Genomic DNA, 25,671 nt, shown 5'->3' on the forward strand with positions numbered 1-25,671 from the left:
TACCCATCCCTAATAGTGACTAAAAAACAAGATGGCAGATACAAGTGTTAGAAGTCAGGTTCTTAATTTCGTCATCTACTCGAAGAGAGAGGCTGAGGAGCTGGGTAATTTGAGAGACGCTGAGGGTGGAGCCACTACATCACTATCAAAAGAGCATCTGAAAGCATTCGGGCATCTGACCAAGATGCCCCCCGGACACCTCCTATGTGAGGAGACTTGATGTTTTTGATGGATGAACAGATGATGGATGGATGGATGGATTTAATTCAGTTTTATTTTTAATAATAATAGAGAGAAAACCCAAACATTCAAACGTCCCCCTTTGAACAAGCACTTGGCAACAGTGTGGCTACACATTCTCAACGTGTCTGATGTAATTTCGCTGAACAGGGGAGCATAAATTCAACTTTTCTCTCATTATCCATTTAGTTCAATATCCTGACCTAAAATCCAAAGTACTCTTTGAAGCATCCATTCTGTAGTGTGACAGATCACATCCTCCGAGCAAGACCGTCTGCACAAAGTGTACAAAATGTATGACAGAAAGGACCAAAAAACCCTGATTGTCTTTGCAAGAACAAGAGCCTGAGGCTTTTCTCAAAACTAGAGCACTTCTTTTTTTTCAGACTCTGCCGTGTCTACTTTTGGAACTCACTTGTGCCCACTTTTCAAGTCCTGCATGTCAAAACTCACAGAAATAAGAGGATAACCTGTCTAGACTGAAGCAGACCGACTCCTGAACGGTCACAGAAAGCAGCCAGCGGTAAAAAGGACAAGTGTTAGCAGAGTCAGTACATGTGTATATGCAGCGTCACGTTCAGCTACCGGCTCCAGTGAGATTCATTAGGTCGAGTCCAGAGAGGCCCGTGTGTATTTTTTTTTTTAAAGTATTTATCAGCTCAAATCCCTGATATTTATCAGTTTATTGATGATTTTCCAATTTTATGTTCACGTGCAACTATGGCTCATCTCAACCAGCTCATGACAACTAAGATTAAATTGATGACACTGCAAACCTACCTAATTATAATTTATAATATCAATCTGTCACATTAATCACTTTGGAAGTATTTTTATCTAAAATATATAAACGCTCTGAACATGTGAACATGAGGACGTATGCTGCTAGGGCTGCTCAATTAATCGAATTTTAATCACGATTACGATCTGGGCTTTCAACGATCATTAAAAATGACTGAGCCGATTATTAGCCCCTCCCTCGTGCTTTACTCTCGCGCTGCTCCGTGTGGCAAATCGAGCGCACCTCTCTGCATTTCGAACACGTGTCACAACAATTAAGAGCAGCGGTCTCCAACCTTTTTTGCGCCACGGACCGGTTTATGCCCGACATTATTTTCACAGACCGGCCTTTAAGGTGTCGCGGATAAATACAACAAAATAAAACTAGTACCGGTACCGAAAAAAAGAAGCTTTATTCATAAAACACGTGAAAAGACCCAGGAAAACAGAGTAAACGATAAAAACGATAACAAAATAACGCTGAAAACCAGGCATTTCACACCTGAGCCTCAACTCTCGCGGCCCGGTACCAAACGACTCACGGACTGGTACCGGTCCGAGGCCCGGGGGTTGGGGACCGCTGATTAAGAGGACCCGAGGGAAGCTCGGAAAGCTGAGCAGAAGTTATTTGGAGAGGAGAGTGACTGCTGTTGGTTGAAAAGAGGTAAAAACCTTCAGTGGTGTGGAAACATTATGGGTTCAGTCAGACGTGGATCAAGTAGACACAGTGTGTAAACTTTGCTACAGTGTAGCTGCACCACAGAGCAACACTGCAAAGCTCACTAAACACAGATGTTTACATTTTTCATTGATTTCTTATATTGCAAACATTTGCACTGTTATCAGCATTTGCACACTATTTTATATTGTTTTTTGACAATCTTTAAAGTCATTATTCAACACATTGTTATTGTTAAATAAATATCGTCAAATAATCGAGATCTCAATTTCAGTGAAAATAATCGTGATTATCATTTTTGCCATAATCGAGCAGCCCTATATGCTGCATCACTAAATCATGAAACGGTAAAACTGTGTGACAGCTCGACTTCTCTCTAACTCTAACCCTCATTTACCATTCGCACCGACCGATCCTCTCCACGTCAAGAATAACTGATATTTAATGAAGTCCTGTGTCTGGTTTGTTTATGCGACTGACTCGCTTACTGATGGAGGGATTTAATAAAAGTTAAACAGACCGAAGCAACAAACAACTTCATCCCCGGTTAACATTTTGTCAAACCAAGATTAGGCAACATTTACCGATGAGTCTCATTAACAACCGCTTACAGCGAGCTCTGTGCACCACGAGAACTGAGCGTGTAAACTGTAAGTCTGCCTCTGTCGATATTTATAGACCCGTGTTGGTGCTGAAACGTGGAAGTAGTGGGACGTTTCACAAAGGACGGGCTTTGAGGCGTCTTCATTCTTGGTAACACAGAATTAATGGTTTCGGTGACTTAGTGCAGAATTAGCTTCTGTGCTCGGATGTGCGTTATTTCAGTGTCGCTGCACGCCACCTATACAGTCCTGTTTTGTGATAAATGCCACAGGGAGCCGTGTGTCCGTCCCTGGTCAACGTGCAGGATCTACGTGACGTCAGCAGCACAGGAAGACGGTGCCAGGGCGCTTCCTGCTGCGTGGTGGAGGCAGACATATGTCGCAGCAAAGCGCCGTGGCCAGAAGTCACTCTTCATAGAGGGACGGAGGGAGAGGAAGGGGAGATGGCTGCAGTTGAGTCATGTGATCAGGGGAGCCATACACCGCTTTGTGTTCCATCTCTTTAGTGCCAAATTTCACTCACTGCCACAACACATTTACCTCAGTACATCCTTTCATCGTGGTCCTATCCCAGCATGCTCCTCTGTCACACCAACCCTCTGTACCTCCTTCTTCACTGCATCGACGGATCTTCTTTGAGGTCTTCCTCTGGCAGCTCCATGTCCAAACCCTCTCAGCCTCTCTGACTCACATCTGTCCCTCTGATGGACTCATTTCTGGTCTAGTCTACTGTGCAATGAAAATCTCAGCACATTCAGCTCAGCCTCCTGTCTTGTTCTCAGCGCCACCGTCTCTGAACCGCCCATCACAGCACGTCTCTCTCCATCATCTTGCAAACATTCTCTTGCTGCTATCTTTCTATCACAAATCACCCGTCAGTGTGTCCTTGATCCCTGACTCAAATATCTTATTTTCTTTAGATTGTTGGATACAGTCCAAGCCTATCAATAGATATCACCCACCTGAGTCATTCAAATAACCTTCAGCTATGAGCTAGGATATTTCTGAGCCCGTAAAGGTCAGTTATTGTGTATTTTTAACTATTAAATTTAATATATATACTTCAATACATATTTTAATAAATAAAATAAATTAAACAGCCATTTAAAAAGACAGCTAAAGGTCTGTTACAATGTTGGACGTCATCCAACCCATCATCCTCGGAGGTTTTGCTCTTGTGATGGATTTGAGTTTGCCCTTTCTGTGCTGTGTAGCAACATGAAACACATAAAACACAATGGTGTCCGGACTTTGATTAATCATCGTCATTGCAATCTCAATAATTCTCAAGTGGAGAAAAGGTTGAAACATAATTGTCCTGAAAACAAAACCTGTGCAAACAACAAGCAAAAAGTTAAAATAACCAAGATTTTTGGACCTGATTTGCAACAGCAGCGCTTTGTTTCGCCAAACATAGAAACTAGGGCTGCACAATTGATAAAATTTGAGTCTCAATCTTAAATTTCTGGCTTCCCACAGTTAACTAAATATAATTAAGCAACAATAAAACTGCTCTGCCAAATAGAAATCAAAGCAAACCCCAATCAAACGCTTGCTAAATGACCACACGGCTCTGTGTGCCAATAACAGCTGTTCCTGCACCGCACAGCCTGAAGTCTCCAGAATGAAGAAAGAACAAACTGTGAGACAACAGATCTACAACAAAATTAAACGGTCTGGTCCGTTGTTAGAGATAATCTTGATATGGGGAAAGTTAACTAACACAAATCATACACAAAGATGTGGGTCTGAACTGCAAAGCAACACAACCTGAAAACCACACCACAAACTGCAGTTTATCGCCCAACATTAACAACATCGTCAATAAAAACAAGCGTGTACAAAACATCAGTGCATCCATCGAGCTCACAAAGATGCACTGAAATTATCAAGGAGACACACAGACACAACTTTTAGTGTTGGAGACAATCACAATAGATCATCTAAACTCTGTAAGGTTTTCAAACCTTTACAAAGAAAATGTCAGGCTGCAAAGAACGTCTCCACGTGGACATTTAAGAGCATCATCAGGACTTGTTCTGAAAACTCTTAGAGGGTTTTTGTCTGTCTGCACTTATGCACGATTTCTAAAACTATGTTTGTAAACAGATATCATTTTTGCATATTTTAAACTTCTGAATGTAATCTCAGCCTTCAGATGCTAAGCTTTTCACTCAATGGCTGTAATCTTCTTTGGGACTGTGGACCATTACTGTGACACTGTGGAAGTACAGCTTACTGCGCAAACAGAGTCACGGACAGCAGTTTGTATGTATAGTATTCAAGCTACTCATTAGAGACAACTGCAAGTCAGAAAAAGCAATTTAGAGACTGCTTGTGATCTATTTCAAAGAACAAAACAAAGCAGACACAATATTTCTGTCCTTTTGGGCTCGTGCAAACCTTTCTGCCTTTACGCCAAATTTAATTTGACCCATTTCAAGATTTAAATCTGCATTTTATGCCTAAAAGGTGGAGAATTCATTTAACATTATATGGAAATGACTGGTGACGACTGGTTCCCTTCCATACCACATGCACTGGACAGTACTCTGCATGCTGTGCACACTGACAAGGCGGTCGTGACTTCAGGCTTTAAACTGCAGCTGAGCCTGTGGTAATGCCCCAGGCTCACTCTGGCTGCACTACCAGTCTGCTCTCTGCTAATTGAGGCGTTGAGACTGTAGTTTGCAGGCAGCTTTAATCTGACACACCCGTGGGCTAGCAACCATCTACAAAGCATACAGAAACACAAGCCCGTACACACAGACGCACACCTGCACAGACACTCGATGGCTCCTCGGCACCTGTCAGGGTCACACTTGTAGGGGTGAGGCAATAACGCTGACAGATTTGCTGTGCGGTGAGGGGAGGTAAATTAGTAGATTTATATGATTCAAGGAGAGATTCTTCAGCTCCCCAGTGACCAACCTGCATAAAGACCCTGCACCCAGTATAGATGTGTATAGACAACCGGCATCCAGAACAGTCTAATCCATCTTAGTCCACAGCAGGATGTTACACACAGAGTTTCCCAAAAGGTCCAGAGACCCAATGTAACTTATGCAAATATTAATCTGTAACACATTTAAACAAAACCATATTAGCATTCATTGCAGCTGCATGTTTGTCCACCCATGCATGAACGACTTTTATCACGCTTCTTCCCTGTTCAGGGACGAGTGTGAGGAAACAAGGGCAGTGGCAAGCGAAGCAAGTCAACAGAAAAGGAAAATATTTTCATAGCTGCGGGCAGAGTACAGTCGCAGGCACAAAGTCAGTGGATTTAACCATGACGTCTGAAACCGTAAGACCCTCATACATCACAAAACCGCTACACTTCTCTCAAGGACGACGTGGAAACAGAATGAATAAGCTCAGAGGCCCGTCTGAGGATACACGACGCCTCCTTTTTTTTGAGCTCTGAGGGCGCGCTGCTCAGGATGAAGTGGTTTTTCCCCAGAGTGATAGAGGGTCAAGTGGGGGCCACCTACCTATCAGCCTGAGGGTGGCAAAAAAGGCTTTTATTAGAGCAAGAACACAACCGAGTCCAAAGTTACGCTTTTCACAATTTTGGAACGATGCATTAAAGACAAACAACTAAGATTAATCGTGTTGATAAAAATTATCCATCATCATTAAACCTCCAGAAGAAAACAAAATGTATTCACAACAAAACTTTGTGCACTCAGTCACGCTAATGTCACGCCGCTCCAAATGATTCACGGTCTGATGGCGGCGTTTGTTTTGCTGAGCAGTGCGGTACAGTACAAATGATACAGAGTGATTGGGATCTGCTGACGAATCGATCAATAATCCTTCATCTCAATCGCTCTCACATTAACTGTGATACCCTGCTATCATTTCTGAGAAGTGATGCTATCATCATTTACAACAGCCTCTTTTCTACTGTCTCATAAGACAAGTCTTGTGAAATAAGTCAGTCTTAAAATATCACTTAGTGATTAATTATGTCTATGTTTTAATAAGTTGTCTATTTTAAGTAACAGTGTCCACCTGGCCTATAGAGGATGCTTCATTCATTGCAATAAACCAATCATTAAACACAAATGTTACTTTTGTTTCAGTAGAAAGTGTCTCTACTGCCACTTTAAGAAAGTATTCCTTTGTGCCAGAAAGATTTTAACACATCTTACCAAGGATAATTTACAGCCACTTTGTCTTTAATTCTGTGCTGATTCATTGCCGTTAAATGTTTCAGACAGCAGGTTTAAATGGTAGCTCATCACTAAATCAACTAAATCACAGTAAAGAAAAAGAAAAACGGCTTTTCGGTTGAATCTCAGTCAAAACCCAATCACAGCTGCCGCAGCTAACAAAGCTTCGCTTCACCAGAAAAGTTGCATTAAAATAAAGAGGTGGGGCTGTGTCTCATACCACGAGATCATACAAGCCATTTTCTCACCACTCCACTTTTTCCTGATAATACACTTAACAGAAAACCCATCTTTATTCCTCCCCTCAAGGTCAGTGCATTTTCAGAGGAGACAGGTGAAACGGCGCAGGTTCTGGCCATCCCTCTGCATTTGCAAGTATGGATGGCATCCACTGTTTGTACGGCAAAAATAAGACACGTGGGTTTAAGTGATGAATGAGTCTGCAGCTCCTGGTGGAGCAAAATAAAACAGAACCACTTAGCTCTTGTCAAAGCTGCACTGCAGACTGGTTGGGCGACTCTCTTCCAGGTGTCCGAGGATGAATTATGTGTGTGTGCAGGCTTAGTGGTATGAGGGGGGTCCTCCAGAGATGTTGCTGCACATTTTCCAAACTGAATTGAGATAATCATTTGCTTTTTAATCAGCAACAAATTGTGTAGTGTGTGCCAACAAAGCATGAAGGTGTTTCCCAACATCACACCATATTGTCCTCTCCCTCCAGGGTGAGGGCTCCAACTTCCTCCAGCTGGGCTCCTCCATCGAGCAGCAGATCAACGGTATGTTCAAGGTGATGGAGGAATACAACTGGGACAGCTTTGTGGTCATAACCAGCCTCTACCCGGGTTACGAAGCCTACGTGGATTACATCAAGTCCTTTACTGACACCAGCTACTTCATATGGGATCTGCAGGATGTTCTGACCTTCGACATGTCCACTGACATCACGAACGACATACGAGCGCGGAGGCTGCTGCAGCAGATAGACGCCCAGGTGCTGCTGGTCTACTGCTCCCACGAAGAGGCCCAGTACCTGTTTGCCATGGCAGGAGAGGTCGGATTAGTGGGACCAGACTACATCTGGATTATCCCGAGCCTGGCTGTGGGAAACCCAGACATCCCTCCACCCGACAGCTTCCCGGTGGGGCTCATCAGCATCATTACGGACCGGTGGAGGATGAGCCTGAGGAAAAGGGTGCGCGACGGGGTGGCTATCGTCGTGAAAGGTGTCCAGAGTTTTCGAAAACAAAGAGGCTTCGTTCCCGAGGGCCACAGCGACTGTCACAACCCTGTCAAGGCGTTAGCTACCAATGACACCCTGTTCAGGTAAGCTACAATGTTGTGGGCCGCGCCTTTACTTTACTACCAACTGTTTCTGTCGGGTCTGCTGTTACATATCCTTAATGTAAAATAATTAAATTCTTTATAATATGATAAGTAAATTGCTAATGAAGCAGTGCCACCGGCCTCAAACTGTGTGACACAGTTTAACTTTACAAGAAAAAAATTAATTAATTAAAAGAGGTCACATGGACACTCTGTCAGGTAAAGTTGGCATAACAAAAGTTCACCCTGGTGTCTAATTTATCTGTAGATAAATTCAAATTCATATACTTACTTAAGTTCAGGAGAAGAATTTATTTTATTTTTAAGCTCCATCTACAGGTACAGGTATAAAAAGATTACTCCTCAGACTGCTTCAAATCACTTCAATGACATTTAAGACTAAACTTGCACTCGAAGTGAACATAAACTCCCCACAGAAAGGAAACAGGAAGTAAAATCCAATTTAGCTTAAATTTACACATTTTAATATATTTTTAAGACTTTAGAACCACTAATAAATTAGCCATTATATCTCATCTGTCATAAAATATACAGGTTTATTCAAACTGTGAAAAAGTTCAATTCATTCATCACTTGCGTGATAATAAGGTTAAATGTGATTTGGTGCTGACATGCAGGTATACTCTGTCACAGCTGTGGAAATTCTCACAATAATGTGACTAAAAACTTTTAACAACTAAACTCAGTTTAATAAGCCTCCCAATGAGGAGCATCACAGGAAAGCCTGGGAAAAAGAGCAGGAAGTATTAGATTTTACTGGCTAGCAGTTTGCAGGTGTGTGTTACCACAACTACACAATCCTCCTAGGACCTCGAAGTAATGTTAAATGTGACATCATGACAGCACGACTAGAAAAAGAGAGAAAAAAACATGGCAGCTTACTTGCTCAGGTCTGCATCTGAATAAAACACTGCACCTTTAGAGCAAAGTCCAAAGTGCCAATGTTTGGTCATAAAACATAGACCAAGTCTGGAGAAAACCAAACAGCACAAACACATCATACAGTACCAACTGGCAGCACGGTGGTGGAGACCTGATGTTTTGGGCTCATTTTGGAGCTACAGGACGTGGGCGCCTGTGCAGTCATCAAGCCATGAAGTCCTCTGGATACTAAAATATTCTAGAATCAATCGTGAGACCATCTGTCTCCAACAGAATGGCTGAAAAAGGAAAGATTGAAGAAAGTCCCAGTCAGAGTCCCCACCTGCATCTGACTGAAGTGCTGAGACAGCTGTGAATAAATCAATGTCTCCAAAGGCCCCAATGAACTGAAACTATGTTGCAGATTAAAGTGGACGTTACAACGTTACAAAGTTACAACATTACAAAGTTACAACGTCCAGTTATTGCTGCTCAATAGAATAGAATAGAATAGAATTCTAAAGTACATAAAAACCACTAAATAGCAGATTCTAGAGAGACGCAGAGCCTCGCATTGTTCACGTGGTGGTTCTACAAGCTACTGAACGCAGGGGTGGACTGCAGAGAGACCTATGAAAACGTCTCTTTTATGACTGTATCTCACATTTAGAAACTAAAGGTGCACACAGAGGTGCCAGAGTCGAGCTTGCCCGTGCTTCCCCTCTCTACCAAGTTTCATAAAACTCAGAGTGGTTATTGTTTAAACTTGCTGGCAGATAAACGCTGAACACGAGTTTCTCCACTGGGAAAAACTGGTTACCGGGCCAGTCCTCGTAAATGCCGCGAGTGCCGCAGTTTGACGTTAATGGAGCTGATTGTGAGCATGAGATATGAACTCTGTACTTTATAATGTCTAGCTTGTCGTGTTTAATTGGACACTAGACTCTAAGGACAGCGCTTTAAATTTAAATTGAACCCCAGAGTTTTGGAAACGCACTCAAAAATGTACCAGCTGTTACAGCAGCTGCACAAGAGGAGCTCCAACAACCGCGAGACGTCTTCAGGACAAACAAATTAACACTTTAACACACCGACATTTATCTTTTTTTTTTATACCATTTTATCATTTTTATGTTGCAGATAGAAAAAAACCTGCTTGCTCACTCTTCCTATGTCTATATTTTTTACTTATTTCTGTATTTATTTTGGGTGGAGTTGAGCTCTGCCACTGATTCGAAGCAGTGACGATATTTCACAGAGAAGTCAATATTTGGAGTTATTATAATAAATTAGGTTAAATTGCTCCCTGGTGGTCAGAGATCACACAGTGAGTATTCTTTCATTTTTGATATATCAAAGATAAGAACGGTAATGGCTCCGTCTTACATCTGTGGGACATGGCAAGATTGAGGTCAACAACCACTTATTTATTCATGACTGCCCATCTGTTTGATGCTGTGGAGCACATTTTATGGCGACTGTCACTCTCCCAAACTGTGTCCTCTGCCCTGCTGCCATCTATCTCCTCGTCTCTCCAGCACTGAGCGCTCTGCTGTATCTCCTGGAGGCTGCAGGGTAATTTAGTTGGCGGGCAGGGTGTTGGTAACGACGGGTAAGGGGCGTGGTTTCGCATCACCAAAAGAGTAATCTGACACCATCTGTGCCGTTGAGCACACAGGAAATCCTATTTTATTGGGAAAATGTTTTAATCAGCAAAAGGGTAGCGCTAGGAAAAAAACTGCCCCAGCAACAGCTTTTGGCTCATGTAAGCCAAGGTCATTCAGGGAGAGCCTGAGAGCGTTTTGCGTGTAAATGTTTATATGTGCAGGTTTAGATGGTCACCATGGGGCACCGAACGGGACACAAGCGTCACCAGACACTCGCCTTGCATTATGAAACATCACTCTCTCCCTCTCATGTCAGAAGTCGTTTATCTTACAGAGTCTTCAGAGCCTTGGGGGGGACAACTTTTCCTTTTGTAAACCCAAACCGTCCATAAAAGAGCGGAAAATTGAGAACAGGCTTTGATAATGTACAAACCCGTCCGTTTAAACTCGCTAAACCCAGCAGGCATGATTTGAATAGCGGCAGTAACGTGAAGGTCGGCGAGAGAGAACAAAGCACTTCTGTCACCTCGTGTTTCCAGCCAGATCAAACACGAACGACGGCCTCTCCTCCCAGATTCCTCCACACATCGCTGGAGTTGGAAACAGGCTTTTGATAATGAGTCGGCTCACCTGTTAATGAGATTATTGCACGATACCAGATTAAAGAGGCTTTTCGCATAGACCTGTTCTCCTCTCAGCGGGCCTTCGTCACCTCTGCTGGAGTGTGAGAAAGCAGCACCACAGGTCTAATGTGACAGAGGATGTGGAAGCCGAAGGAGCAGGGAACCATTGTCGCTGGCGTTCTCAGATTACCCATTCAAAGGGTTTAATAATCCCAAAAAGTACATGTAAGCTCCTCCGACACCTGAGAGTTAGGACTAAAATAACTGGTTTATTAATCACTGAGTCAATCAACAGTAAAATTATTGGCAATTATCTTGGCAAGCAACAGATGTCAAACATTATTTTATCCCTGCCTCTCAGGTCAGATGATTTGTTAAATCAAAGAATTCAAACTCTTTCAGTCTTGTAGCATGTTTACGATTAACCACCCTTCTACACCTGACGGGGTAAAAAAAAAAAGTATCAGGGTGAAAATTAACACCACCCAGTTGACTTTTTTGCCAAGTATTATAGTTTTCAGCAACTGTCACATGTGCCTCCTGAACAATGTCAGCCCATTCCTCTTTAACAAATCTCTCAGGATCCTGCAAATTCTCATTTGAGTTTTATCCATTAGCATGTACCTTGGTCTTCAGCCAGTTAATAACATTCACTTTGGTCTTGCAGAGTAAGTTCTTCACCAAGAGCGACACTTAGTCTGGGTCGCTGTAGCGTTGGAAGACATCTCAAAAACTGTGGATCCACTGGGAACTGTTCGACTGCTGCACAGTTGTGGTTATAAGGTGGCAGTTAGTTGGCACCACATGCGAATTCACTTTTTTAGCATCTTTATTTATAACGCACTTTACATCCAACAACGTTGGCCAAAGTGCTGCAAATATAAAACAAAGAGAAAACAGTTTAAATTACATATAGAATATCTTAAAAATAAAAATAATGTAATTAATAAGAAACATATTAAGAGACATCAACAAGTCCTGCTGTGCTGAAAGCCAAGGTAAATATGTTTTAAGATGTGATTTAAAAACACGGCTTCTGTAGCAATTTTATTTTTACATCTTGTTATATTGTTACACACATACATGTTTAAATGCTGTAAAAAAATGTTACGACTGTACAAACATATTACAAGTTCAACTCACTGATCATCTTGTTCTGGGGTTTCTGTTTCAGGCACATGTTGAATGTAACATGGGAACACAATGACTTCTCCTTCAACACTCATGGTTACCTGGTGAATCCAGCCATGATAATCATCACTCTGGACAGAGAGCGACAGTGGGACAAGGTAAGATGACGGCAGCTGCTCGACTTCACACCAAATGGCTTTTTAAATGTGTGTCTGATTATTTCTGAGTGGATAAACTAACAGTTGAGCTCACACAATGAGGAGTGTTTACAGGACACTGATGTCTTTCTCTGCATGCTAACAGCAGAGTGATTTCATACATCGCCGGTCTCTTTGTATAGACTAGTTAGCAGAATCAAAGCTCCACTGATACCAATGAAATAATGAAGGATCGCCTCCTAATCACACGCAGCACATTCACACCCCTCCCCCACTGATCCCACCCTACACTTCTTCGAAGGATATTAAAGTAAAACCCACACACTCGGGAAACTTTGCTTCAGCAAGCTGCCTCATTGAGATCGAAACATTCATTAAACCAGAGGGTGAATCTGATGTAACACTAGACTGGAGGGAGTTCACTTCCTCATCAGGTTCAACAGAAAGTGCTTAATTTCACATTATGCACAAAATGAAGAGACACCAGCAGTTCAAAGCTAATTATGTGATTTTAATGTTTTAAGATGTTACTTCCTGTAACTTCCAATATGTTATTGGGACTGTGAGAAAATGGGAAGCTGTAATGGCAACGTAAACAAACAATTTGTGGATATGAAAGGAGACTGAAGCCGTTTTGTGCATCATTCAACACTACACCAAACACTATTGTCTTTTGACTGTTGCCTAAATGACTTTTGTGTACATGAGACAATCAAATGTTAACAGTCAATCAATTCCAATTAATCAACTGTAAAACAAAAAAAACAATCAGAAAATAACTTAAAAACTCCTTTGTCCCACACGCCATCAGACTGTTTAACTCCTCTCTGGAGGGGAGAGGGAGGGGAAACAGGAGGACAAAGGAGGGGGGAACAACTAAGCTGTAGTGCCTCTTCACCTCACTGTGCAATACTTTTGTCAAATTTGTAAATAGTCAACAGTGCAATAGACTCAATACTTGAAATGTGCAATTCACTTGTATTTTTATTTTTTATTCCTATTTATTCTATTTATCCCCTTTGTATATTTTATTTATATTTGTCTCTGTATTTATATATGTGTGTGTGTATGTTGATATATATATATATATATATATAAAATATATATAACATATAATATACATAAACAAAAATACATAATATATAATAAATTTATAATTAATTTACTTTATTATATTAAAATATATAACTATATACATTATATATATATTACCACACATATTATATTTACACACATTTAAAAAACACATATATATATATACCACATATAAAATAACATAAAATCCACAAATATTAAAATTTATATATAATATGTATTATTAATATTATATTGAAATATAATAATAATTATAAAATTTTATTATATTATTTATTTATTATTAATGTTTAATTAATTTATTATTTGTTATATAATTCACCATATATAATGGTGGCGATAGAACGATAACGATATGTATCGCGATATAACTTTTACTCGATAGAGAAATTAAGCTATCGCGATAGACCTCGCCTGCTCTTGTCCTCAATAAAAAAAAAAAAAAAAAAAAGGTCAGCCAATCCAAATTAAGTAGCGCAGAGCCGAACCAATCACAGCCGCAGCGTCACGTCGCGTGACTTGTTACGTACAGCACAAGTGCCAAGCCGCACGTGTGTTTGTTTGGGAAGCAGCCAGCGGGTAATGGAGGAAATGAGTGTGCCGACTAGAAAAATCAACCGAGCGTGACCGAAGAGAAAACAGATGATGGTTCCAACGCCGGAGAGATTGTCGAACGGAAGAGCCATAGAAGTTCCGTAGTGTGAAGGTATTTCGGCTATTTCAAGTCTGACAAAAAACAGAGTAGCGTGCACTGTAAATTGTGCCGAAAGCAAGTCTGGAAATACAATAAACTGGTGCATGCGTCACACTGTGCGCCACGTTATTGTTTCGGTGAAATGAATTTCTACAATACTGTTAATTCTACTCTCTGCAGTGTTTAAATGCTTACATATACACACAGTTACTGTCCCGTCCACACATACGACTCGGTTCTGCTTCTATGCCCCAGCTTTGTTTACTTTTTCCCACCGAGGCTTCTAGACTTCTGATTGGCCAACATTTCTGCACGGTTAGGAATCTAGCGCCACCTGCTGCTTTGGCATGTTCATAGCAGCGTTTTCCTTCATTTCTCCTTTATGTGTGGACGGGATTATTTTTTAAAACGAAAACGGAAAATCTCCGTTTTCAAAAATACCCGTGTACGTGTGGACGTAGCCTCAGTCTCTGACTGGAAGCGCTAATTCGTCATTCGGCTTTTGTCAGACTAAAGTAACTGTTAAAACTGTTTGAAAAGCTAAGCTATACAACAAGGAGAGATTGAGAATTTCCTTTTAGTTCTCAGTTTATTTGATATTGACAAAAGTTAGTCAGTTTTGTCTGTTCTTCTGTAAAACAAACTAAGATTTATTTTTAGAATTAATATTTTGTTTCTAAGTGGAATTGACAGTTTAGTCTGTTTGTTTGTTCTATTTTGAAACTTAAACGCTTTAGCGGCTGCCTTTTGTGTAGTTTGCAATATTTGCCTTTATTTATCTGAAAAAGTCTCATGTTCCTTAAGTACATCTACCCTGTTGAACTTATTATGGGAAATAAATATTTAAATAAAAACAAGCTGCTGATTATTTCACATTTTACTTGTGAGCAACGGCACATTTAAATCTTACAAATATAGTTATTTGGCTTATATCGTGATAGATATCGTTATCGCCTGAAATGAAAAAAACATATCGTGATATGAAAAAATCTCATATCGCCCAGCTCTATATATATAAATATTCCGTAACTCTGTAACTTCTGTCGGTGCTGTGCTTTTTTGGAAATCGAATTTCCCAGAGGAACCCACCCGAGGGATTAATAAAGTTCTATCTAATCTAATCTAATCTACTTCTACTAGAGTCATCACAGAATTTTAAAGCTTCTAGAGTGCAGAGGCCTAAAACTGTTTTAGTCTGGATCAGTATAGAAAAGAAAAATTTAATAATTGGTGGCATAGCTTCATATTTCCATCAAACAAACCCAGCACAGAACAGCGCAGTCATCCAAAACAGCACACACGACACTGATTAAGTGAGGCAACGCATGGAAGGAGCTGCCGGGTTGTAAGTGGGTTACAAAGTGGCTTGCAGTCACAAACCAACTGTAGGAAAGTTAGAGCAGCCTAAACAGGACAGCCTGTGAGATCAGCCGACTGGATGCTGATCTGGTCTGCTATTGAGATCAGCTGATGTACCTCCAGTGCAACTAACTGTGGATTGTGCACATTCAGATATATATATAAATATTTAAGAAAAAGCAGCAATTTGCACATTTAAAAACTAGATCTGGAGATTATCTGGTATATTATCTTTAATCACCTTTGGAAACAGTTTTTAAAAAAAAAACGATCACTAAAAGATTTTTGTGTCTCTATCTTATTTTCTTTATATGCCATTTCTTTCTGAACAGACAAGTCTTTGCTTTGGTATCTTGTCCTGGTGCATTATTCTTTATGGCTCAGTCACACTAGAAAATAGGACAGCAACCTCCTTGAAACTAGAGGGAGGGGGGTGGGGGGTTGCTCCGTGTTTTCATTGAATTTGTTTGCAATCGAAAAACAAGAAGAAGCTGCAAGTTTCTGTGCAATCGGTCATGCACAGGTTGAACGCACAAGCATGCAACACCCTCAATCTCTAGGAAACAACTTCTGACTGTAGGCAGTTGCACAGGTTGCCTCCAACTAGGCAACTTGTCTCCAAACAATTGCGGTACAACTCTGACCTGATTCCAATTTTTAAGGTGAAGGTTTGCAAATAATGCTGTCAAATTTATACACGCATTCAAATTGGCAACACAATGCAATCAGTCGGGCTCAGTCTATGCTGATGAACACAACTCATCTGTGACATGCCTCTTTGCCAAAGACGACTCAACTGGTTGCCAACTGGTTGTATTCTGATTATACTCCTGTATAAAACCAAGGTTGCTGACACCTATGTAAAGTTGCAGCAACAGGATCACGATTTGTGGAGGAATTTCTGTTTCAGAACTACGAGTTTGTGGCGATGCAAGCAGCTAATGCATTTATGTTTAATGTCCATTTCTGTCTGTGTAGAAGGCAACGGACTTGTGATGTTTTTAGGTTTTATCACAGTTGATCTCCATCTCACAAACAGATTGCAAGTAACTGTCGACGTGACCCAATTCAATCACAAACTGACAGCAGACTCATAACTAATCGACTCTATTTTATTGCCTATTTATTCCCGTCTTGATGGACCAAAGTCACTTTGAAGTTAGCAGCTAGACCTGGTGCCCCTTCTGCATAGCAACGAGAAAATGAGATCACAAGTTCACAGCACACAGCTGCAATAATTTTAGTCACATCGCGGTGTCCGACTACTTTTTCCAAATCGTTCCATGCTCTTTTCTCTTTTTTTTTTTTTAAAGTAACGACCAACAGAAAACTTCCTGGAAGTGTAACTCTGTCTCCTCTAATATGTAAACACAATGCTAACAATAGAAGACTGAATCTAAATTGAATTCACTGATGTTAACAGGAACTGGATAGGTCATGTGACAAGCAGCTCAGCTGAGTTTAGCATAAGACGTTAGTCGTATTGACTCAGAAACACTTTCACATAAAATATGAAATGTGGGCGACAGACTTACATGTGTCCTCCCAATCACCCCCCGACTCCAGCACTGCTCATTCCCGGCGTGCTGATCTTTACATAAACCTTTCTGGGGAGGAAAAATACATTTCTCCCGTTCCCTGGAAGAACAACACTGCACTCATTTCACAAAATTTTGTCTAAGAAGTGTGAGGCAATCCATTTCGTGTGCTCCACTTTCTGTTGCCTCTATTCTCTGAAAGCTGAAAATCAATTCCACCTTTTGATTTCCTTTTTACCAGCCTTTGTATTGTACACATGCAGAGGCAGCCGGCCTGTTACATTCATACATCATCTCTGTACAAGCAGCCTCACAGTTTTTAGGCTGCTGCCTGGCATTACACGCCTCATATTTTTTAACTTATTAAAAAAACCCTATATCACTACAACGCTCTTATCGGCCAGGCCTAATATGGAACTTGCCAAGAGTCATTGTTCGGCTGTTTCCACAGATGTACAACTCAAAGTCATTTGGAAAGAGCAAGAGAGTGAGTGAGAGAGAGAGCATGACAAAAGAAAGTGGAGACTGAAAGAAAAGGGCCCTGAGAATGACGAGAAGTGTTCCTGTCATTGCCGTTATCTGCAATTTTTTAGCTGTATGCAACACTTACAAACCCTGAAAGTAGAACCTCACCACTGAAAAGGATTTAACTGGAAAGATGGATCCAGTTGCACTTTCCCGACAGATTTTCTGTGATATAAACAACCAGTTCTCTTTCCAGACAATTAATTATACAATTAAAACTCTCATTAACAGTGTTTGCTATAAATTAAGTTTCCCATTCCTTATTCTTGCTTAGGTGCTGCGTGAAACACAAACGTCTTTTTACTGATGTCTCAGATGAATGAACAATGAAGATTTCACAGTCTAAGCAGCCACAGGCAAAAGAGTTTCTTTTTTTGTTTCACTCATCTCAGTACGTTCTCTTGTAAATTGAAATTCTGAGTGACTAAATGCCCAAGAGTGGGATGATACTATAACAGTGGACTGATCGATATGACTGGCAGGAAAGAAGAATAACTGTGAGGTCCAGGGAGACCTGAGATATTTGCACTTTTCTGTCGACGTTCAGTTTTTTCCATTTCACTGTGACAGGCTTTACTGACTGGCATGATGAGATAGGATTGCCCCCCTTCCTGCATAAACAGCAGAGATTATGTGGGAGGAAAAACATTGTGTTCAGACTGGCGCTTTTTTTTTTTAGCTCTCCAGGAAGTTGATGACATTTACAGAAGCACAGTCAAGTGAACTAGAAAGAATTTTGTTTAAATATCAATAAGCTCACATTTGTCCCAAATACCTCACTGCCAGAAGTAAAACTCAAGTGGAATCGTTTCATCTACACGAAACAAAAAGGCGCCGACTATTTTAAAAATGTGTCTAGGTGATTGATGTAGATGGAGACAACCGAGATACATTGCTACACTACACTCAAGTATTAGGTTTACTGTTTTAAACTGGCAGAAATACAAAATAATTGCGACCACGTGCAATAATTTTACAGTCTCGCTGCCTTTGAAACGGGTGCTTTAAAGACGGTGATCGGGTCTGCGACTGTTCGCAGTCAGCTGCCGTCTTCGAAGCAATAACACGGAGTCAATCTGCGGTTAGTTGGATTATTAAATGATATTAAGTTGGCAGTTACATAAAGTGGCAAAGAGTCCAGAAATTCAATAACTCCTCCACAAATAGTGACATAACTCCTGAAGGACTGCGATTTAACTGAGAAATGCTTTTATGTAAGAACCACAAAAAGTTGAGTCGAGTTTCATGTCGCAAGGAGACGCAACGCAGATGGATTGTGTTCATGGTGCAGACTGGATCAGACTGACTGTGAAGTATCTGCAAATTGAGCAACAATTTGCAAACATGTGCCAACATCTCTGAATGTGATTTGTCCTGTTTTGTGCCATTAGTCTAGGGCAGGGGGTGTCCAACTCCAGACCCCGAGGGCCAGTGTCCTGCAGGTTTTAGACGTTTCCTTGATCCATCACAGCTGATTTAAATGGCTAAATTATCTCCTCAACATCTCTTGAAGTTCTCCAGAGCCAGGTAATGAACTAATCATGTGATTCAGGTGTGTTGACCCAGGGTGAGATCTAAAACCTGCAGGACACCGGCCCTTGAGGCCTGGAGTTGGACACCCCTGGTCTAGAGTAACTGAGTCATAAGGGGGCAGGAAAATCATTCATCGCGACAAAGAAACATCCCTCAAAGCCGCTGCTTTGTTTAAACAGATCAAAACTCGTCTTGGTGGTCATTTTCTTTCATTTGGTCCTTTGTATTTGAGATGTGATCATCCAGACCAGGGTCTGTGAGGGCTGGATGATGACTCTGGTCTGTCTGGTTAGCCGACCACATCCACACAAGTCAGTGTTTTGCAACAGGAGATGGATTTGCACGGCTAGCACTGGGCGTTGCTGAATTTCACTAACCTTAGCTCACTTGCCTGCTAACAACGTCATTAGCCATTAACCTGAAGCCACATCAGTTTTCATTTTGACCTCCTTGTAGCATTTGTGCTGGAGTCTGTGTTGTGCTGGGAGGCGGTCATTCGTTTAATTAGTGAGTAATGGACTCCATTTCTACCTCCCGGTAATTTATTGTTGCTCACTTTGGATTTTCACCGAAGCAAGAACGTTGGGAAACGTCTCATTTTCCAAGTCAATCTGCTCAAACACTGGGAAAAGTTGCATGTAGCACTTTCAGAACAAATCTTAATGACCATTTTCAGTTTTGTGTATGACTTTGTCTCTGCTTCTGAACATCATTTGTTGCCAAATCTACCAGGACCTGCATGTGTTTGCAATGCTGGAGTTTGCCAGATGACTCCGCACTGGTGCCGAGTTTGTTACCAGATTTGTCTGCGCTGCCATCATCTCCGTGAATCTGCAGCAATCCCTGTTCAAATGAGCGAGAGGGCAGATTAATGTCGTTGTTGTTTTCTGTTTGACGCTAGGATAGAATATTCTTCAAAGGTTTTAGCCAAAACTGTTGCAAACGAGACAGGGAGCCACACTACAATTTAGCAGACGTAGAACGTGCTCTGGATTGAACGCTGGTGTTTCTGGACTTGACTAATTCTTCATGTTTTCATATTGCCAGAGTGAAACGGAAATATTTCACCGCTGCTGATCCTCTACACTGGCCACGGTGTGTACTCTGGTCCAATGACAGCTGGGAGGGAGAGAGGAAAAATGGATGGATGTTTAAAATGTTTTAAAGTAGCGCCTGTTTACATTTGGGTTTCTGGTCCAACCCTCAGAGAGGTCACGCTTCTCTGGGAGTAAACTAACTGCAGCTGCTTGTACCTGTGAAACTGTGAAAGTCTGTTTGCCATTCATTTACTACACTGTGGCACGAAAAACAGCATTTAAAAATCAATCTGACGTGTCCAATGCAACATTCACTCCTTATTTGTGAGGCTGATTAAAGGAGGGTGAGTCAGAAGGGCCAATCAGTGGAGCTGAACAGGTCACGGCTTCTTTAAATAAGTGAGACTGAAATGTTTAATTTCTGATCTTTATTATGTATTCAGCTTGCTCGTGAATGCTCATTTCCCCACAACATCCAATTAAAATTAGCTCCCTGGTAATAAAGCGGGGGTGGAATTGCTTTCATTGCATTAGATGTATAATTGTGCTCTCTACATCCCCAGTGACAAAAAATCAATTTCCTCTAAACTGTCCAGGAACTAAAACTCTGCTCTCTGCGCCGGGACCAGACGCTCAAATCGCAACATGTCAAAACAGCACATACAGTTAGAGGATTGAGGACAAGTGTATTAAGAGTGGAGACTGAGATAGACGGGGTTACGCACTTCTGTCCTCACAGATGCATGAGGGGCTTATTTTCTCAATATTATACAATTATTTTTATGTAGTTTTGTGGCTCGGCTAAACAGATTTCCAGGATCCTCTGGAGTTTATTTATGTGGCTGTTCCCCCAAATCCATGTTTATTTCTGTGCCTCGCTGCTGTAACAAATCAGAACCACAGAAGCCATCTGGAGTTTGGTGCAGGGATTTTTCACTGCTTCGCATTAATCCACCCCCCTCCTCTCTCTGTACCTTCAGGTGGGCACCTATGAAATGGGGATCCTGCAGATGAGATACCCCGTCTGGCCGCGGTTTGGCAGCTACTTAGAGCCCGTGTCAGATTACAGGCACCTCACAGTGGCCACGCTGGAGGAGCGGCCCTTTGTCATTGTGGAGGCAGTGGACCCCGTGACTGGTACCTGTGTTAGCAACACCGTGCCCTGCCGACGACAGTCCAATAAGACCGAGACGTAAGTGAAGTGGCTCCAAAGATTCCTATTAAATCTTTCATTTTGCCTGCTGATGAGACAGATGTTGCATTTTCAGTGCTATCCTAATTAACGCTCACAGGGTGGAGTTAAAAGCTGAAAATCAGATGAATAGCATCACATATCATAAGTTGATTAATTACACATTTCACATTCAGTTGTTTTACAAGCCAATTACTCCAAACACTACAGGGTGTAACCACTGGGACAGGAGGCTAATGTAGCAGATGGGGAATGGAGTTTGTAATAAGAATATCGCTGACCAACAGAGTACGAGTTCGGACAACAGCTTGCAGAGCGCATTAAGCTAACAGCCAGGTTTAACCTTGGCCTTATGGCAAAGTTACATGTGAAATACATTTTAATTAGCTGAAGTCAATTTGTACTTTAGTCGTCACCCCGTCGACTGGGGTCTGTGCAGAGAACAATATCATACTTTACAGATTTTTTTATTTATCTTCCTGATTTTATTTTTTTTTACAATCGGCGTCCTTCTAACGATGCCACAGACAGCACTGTGCAAAAGATTTATGCAGGTGAGGAAAAAATGCTGTAAACAAAGTGTTAATCATTTATTTTCATCAATCAACAAAATGCAGCGAATGAACAAAAGAGAAATGTTTGCTGTGACCACCCTTTGCCTTCTTCTAGGTACACTTGCACACAGTTTTTGAAGGAACTCTGCTGGTAGCTTGTTCCAGACATCTTGGAGAACTAACCACAGATCTTCTGTGGATGTCATGTAATCCTGACACACTCGATGACGTTGAGATCAGGGCTCTGTGGGGGCCGTACCATCACTTCTAGTACTACTTGTTCTTCTTTATGCTGTAGATAGTTCTTAATGACTTTGGCTGTACGGTCGGGGTCGTTGTCCTGCTGCAGAAAACATTTGGGGCCAATAAACGATCATTTACACTTCTGAAAACTTTCTTTGTCTACAGCATTTTTTCACACCAGCCTAAAACTTTTGCACAGTGCTGTATATTAAATGTTTTCTGTTTCTTTATGGGCAATTCCACCTACAATTTTGGGCAACTTTGATTCTTACAGTAAATTATTCTACTCCATGTATGTTAAATATGTTGGCAGGATGAAGGTGAAAACGTCTAAAATAAAGTCCAAGACAAGGTTTATATTTTCATTCCATTGTACAGATTTGAGCTCGTTAACTTTGATCTTGTGTAGAAGTCATCGGTGACTCCACGTGTTTATTACTAGAAAGAGATAAATGGACCGGTTCTTACATGAGGGTTTCAACTCAAAGCGCTAACATACTTTTTAAACATGCTGTTGGTTTGTTATCAGTTTGCTAGGCAGCTGCTGTTGTGTCTTTATCTTCAGGTGCCATTTGGTCTCCCTGAATATACGGCAAGAGCTGGTCAGGTCATTTCAACATGTGTTGATCATCTCAGCCACACACACGTCTTATGTGAACCCACTTTACCGCACAGTCCCACATGCACACTCACATGTTAACGTGCCCATTTTAATTGATTCTGTGACTAACTTGAGAGTGCCATTAGGTGTGAGATTAAGAGACTCTTCCTCTGCCATTAGCGCATGCATGACTTCTTATCACTCAATGGTGAGATGCTCATTAGGCTGCTTGGCCAGAGTGCAATATCCCGGAGATCACTCTGTGACCCAATCAGGGAAATGTACGCGCTGCATGGAGGGGTATCAATTAGATGGGACGATTAGGCCATGTCATCAATCCCGAACACCTAGAGACTGATATTGGTGTTCATTAGTGGGGGGGGAGAAGCACAGGCTATTATCCATTACTGACAATGGCGTTAACGACATGAAGGGGATGGAAGATGAAGATCACGTCCCTTCAGTGTTATGAAGCGCTGGAGTGCTTAATCGCTCATGCTGACCAAATCATCCTGCCAGTACAGAAAGAGCGTAATTCCTCTTGTCAAACAATGAAACGTTTTCACAGAGCCGAACAAAAATGCAAGGAAAAAGAAGACTGAGGCAAAGAGGGGTCCAACGAAGCATCCGGCACTTTGGGCAGTCGAAGGAGAAACATCGGCCAATGAAGGGTGATCCTTGAGTACAGACGCACTGAGGGCTTCATCTATAGGTTTTATTTATCATTCATTTAGTCTGAATTGTCAGAGACTGGTGAGAGTGGCCACCTGAGTGATGTCTTCAGATTGCCTGTTCTGCCAATTCAAAAGTAATCCCTTTGCAACACTAACAAAAGACAGAGCAAAGCAGCATGCGCTTATATTCATGGAGTATTTGGAAAGGGAATGGCAACAATGTAGCCATCATTGTGATGTGTGAGGTGTCTTTTATCCATCACAGCTGATTTAAATGGCTAAATGACCTCTTCAACGTGTCTTGAAGTTCTCCAGAGGCCCGGTAATGAACTAATCATTTGATTTAGGTGAGATCTAAAACCTGCAGGACACTGGCCCTCGAGGCCTGGCCTAAACTATCAGATGTCCACTTCAACTACAAAACTATGCAGGAATACATTTATACGTGGAAAGGATTTAGACTCTAGAGATAAGTAAAATTTTGGAATAAATAAGTCTAGAGTTAGACTGATCTGAGACTTTCCCGCCTATCCTAGAAGAATAAATCCATAATGCAATTAAACATCGAGGCTGCAGAGCAGAGCGAGGACTACAGTCAGCACCTGCAGTCTGAGATTGTGGAGGATTGTGGAGGAGAGCTGCTTCTCCACAGATATCCTCAGCTGATTGCATTGGTCGGTCATCTCTGACACACATGTATTTACGTGTGTATAATCTCTAACCCCTCAAACAGAAAATCTACATCTGTGTAAAATACTGACCAACTGGAGTTAACTTATTTTCATACACTTCTCTGTATGAGAAAACACTTTTAGAACTTGCAGGTTACACACATTTTAATATGCATTCCCGATAGTGGTCGGCCAATTTCCCCCTCAGCCTCTTGAAAGCACCATCTTTCTTTATCTGAATCTCCACAACAGTTCCAAATTCCCCTTCAGCACTAAACATGATTACAACTCAGACCCATGTCAGTGCTTTCTAAATGAGAAGCCACTGGTCATGCAGATTCTCCGTTTCAATCCCTCAACCCCTGGGCCATGCACGCAGCTTGCCAAGCAGACCATCTGTGTGATTCACTCACGCGTCCTCAGAGAGGCCTGACAAACAGACACCGGCGTCCGGCTTGGACTTGGCTAAAGCAGCTCGCAGCAGTTACCACGAGCTCTTCCTTTTGAGTCGCGCACGTTCTCCTGTTGGATCAGAAAAATCTCGCTTCCTCGCTGTCTTTGAACAGCAGGGAGCTGGTTCTACCTCAAAGCACTCTGGCAAAGACTAATTCAGAGTTAATGCCCTGGTGAAGGTAGTATTGACCTGAGAAGATAATGTCATCACACATTAGCTGCATTCGATGGGAGTTAGATCATAAGATGATTTCATTAAAGCTGAGACTGAGTGCAGCAGCAGATGCGCTCCCGGAGCCTGAGAGCCAAACGATCTATACGCAGTACTAGAAAGTTGCACTAAGTAAATTTACACATTGATGGTCTCAGAGGATAGTGTAGTCTCAGCACTCCCTCATATATACAGTGTGTTTACCAGCTCACTGCTCAGTCACAATAGGAGTCCTTGTCATGAACAGAGCTGCCCCATGAGGTTGTTGAGATGTCTTACTGAAAGGTAAAAACCCCCAAAGACCACCAGGAAACCTGACCTGCTTCCTTAATCCTCCACCTTCATTAAAAAAGCTCCAAAAACGCCAAATTTAGGATATTAAATGACAATCACGTTTGTTTTTCTACAACTTAATGAACTCTAAAAAGCAGAAGGCTTGTTTCATCGCTGCATCTCAATACGTGCTTTTCTGTTTGTTTCCTCTTTGTGGCCCACGAGTCCATAAAGCACCTTTATCTATTCAGTGATATAAAACAGATTAGAGCTCGCTCACTCCACAGGGAACCCCAACCATAATCGAATTTTTGGGGAGGGTAATGCAGGTGTATTCATAAAGTGAAAGGCTATTTCAAAGTACTGTCCAATAAGCCTAAAAGACATTTCAGTAAAGGCAAAATAACTTGACGTACAGATGTAAAGGAATTAAAAATAAGAGTGAAGAAGAAACTTGTCAGATGAGAGGTAAAAGGTCCAGTCGCTTTCTTTCCCAGCTCCTTAAACGTACAAGCGTTTTTTCAAAGTTTGCTTTGCTGCTTCTGCACCTTCAGCAGGTGATAAACGGTATCAAATTATACTCTGTTATTTATTTATGTGTCGACTGCTGTGATGCAATTTCCCAACTTCTGGGATATATCAATTATGTCTTATTGTTGTCTTCAGATTACTATCATCATTATTATGGCGATCGTGGCTCAAGAGTTGGGAGTTCGCCTTGTAATCGGAAGGTTGCCGGTCCGTCTCGGTCGTTGTGTCCTTGGGCAAGACACTTCACCTACCGCCTACTGGTGGTGGTCAGAGGGCCCGGTGGC

General features: G+C 41.6%; 1 protein-coding gene across 1 annotated transcript in view; it reads left to right on the top strand.

The window, feature by feature from the left end:
* grin2ca (glutamate receptor, ionotropic, N-methyl D-aspartate 2Ca) overlaps positions 1-25,671 on the top strand; it is a 77,200-nt gene that overhangs the window by 30,769 nt on the left and 20,760 nt on the right. The window contains exons 3-5 of the mRNA XM_005924164.3: positions 7,201-7,802; positions 12,089-12,203; positions 20,965-21,176. Coding sequence (XP_005924226.1) covers positions 7,201-7,802; positions 12,089-12,203; positions 20,965-21,176 — 929 coding nt within the window. The remainder of the gene's footprint in view (positions 1-7,200; positions 7,803-12,088; positions 12,204-20,964; positions 21,177-25,671) is intronic.

The sequence above is a fragment of the Haplochromis burtoni genome, unplaced genomic scaffold (genome assembly GCF_018398535.1).
Source record: "Haplochromis burtoni strain Fernald_Lab_line unplaced genomic scaffold, NCSU_Asbu1 Contig_68, whole genome shotgun sequence".
In the NCBI taxonomy this organism is placed as follows: Eukaryota; Metazoa; Chordata; class Actinopteri; order Cichliformes; family Cichlidae; genus Haplochromis; species Haplochromis burtoni.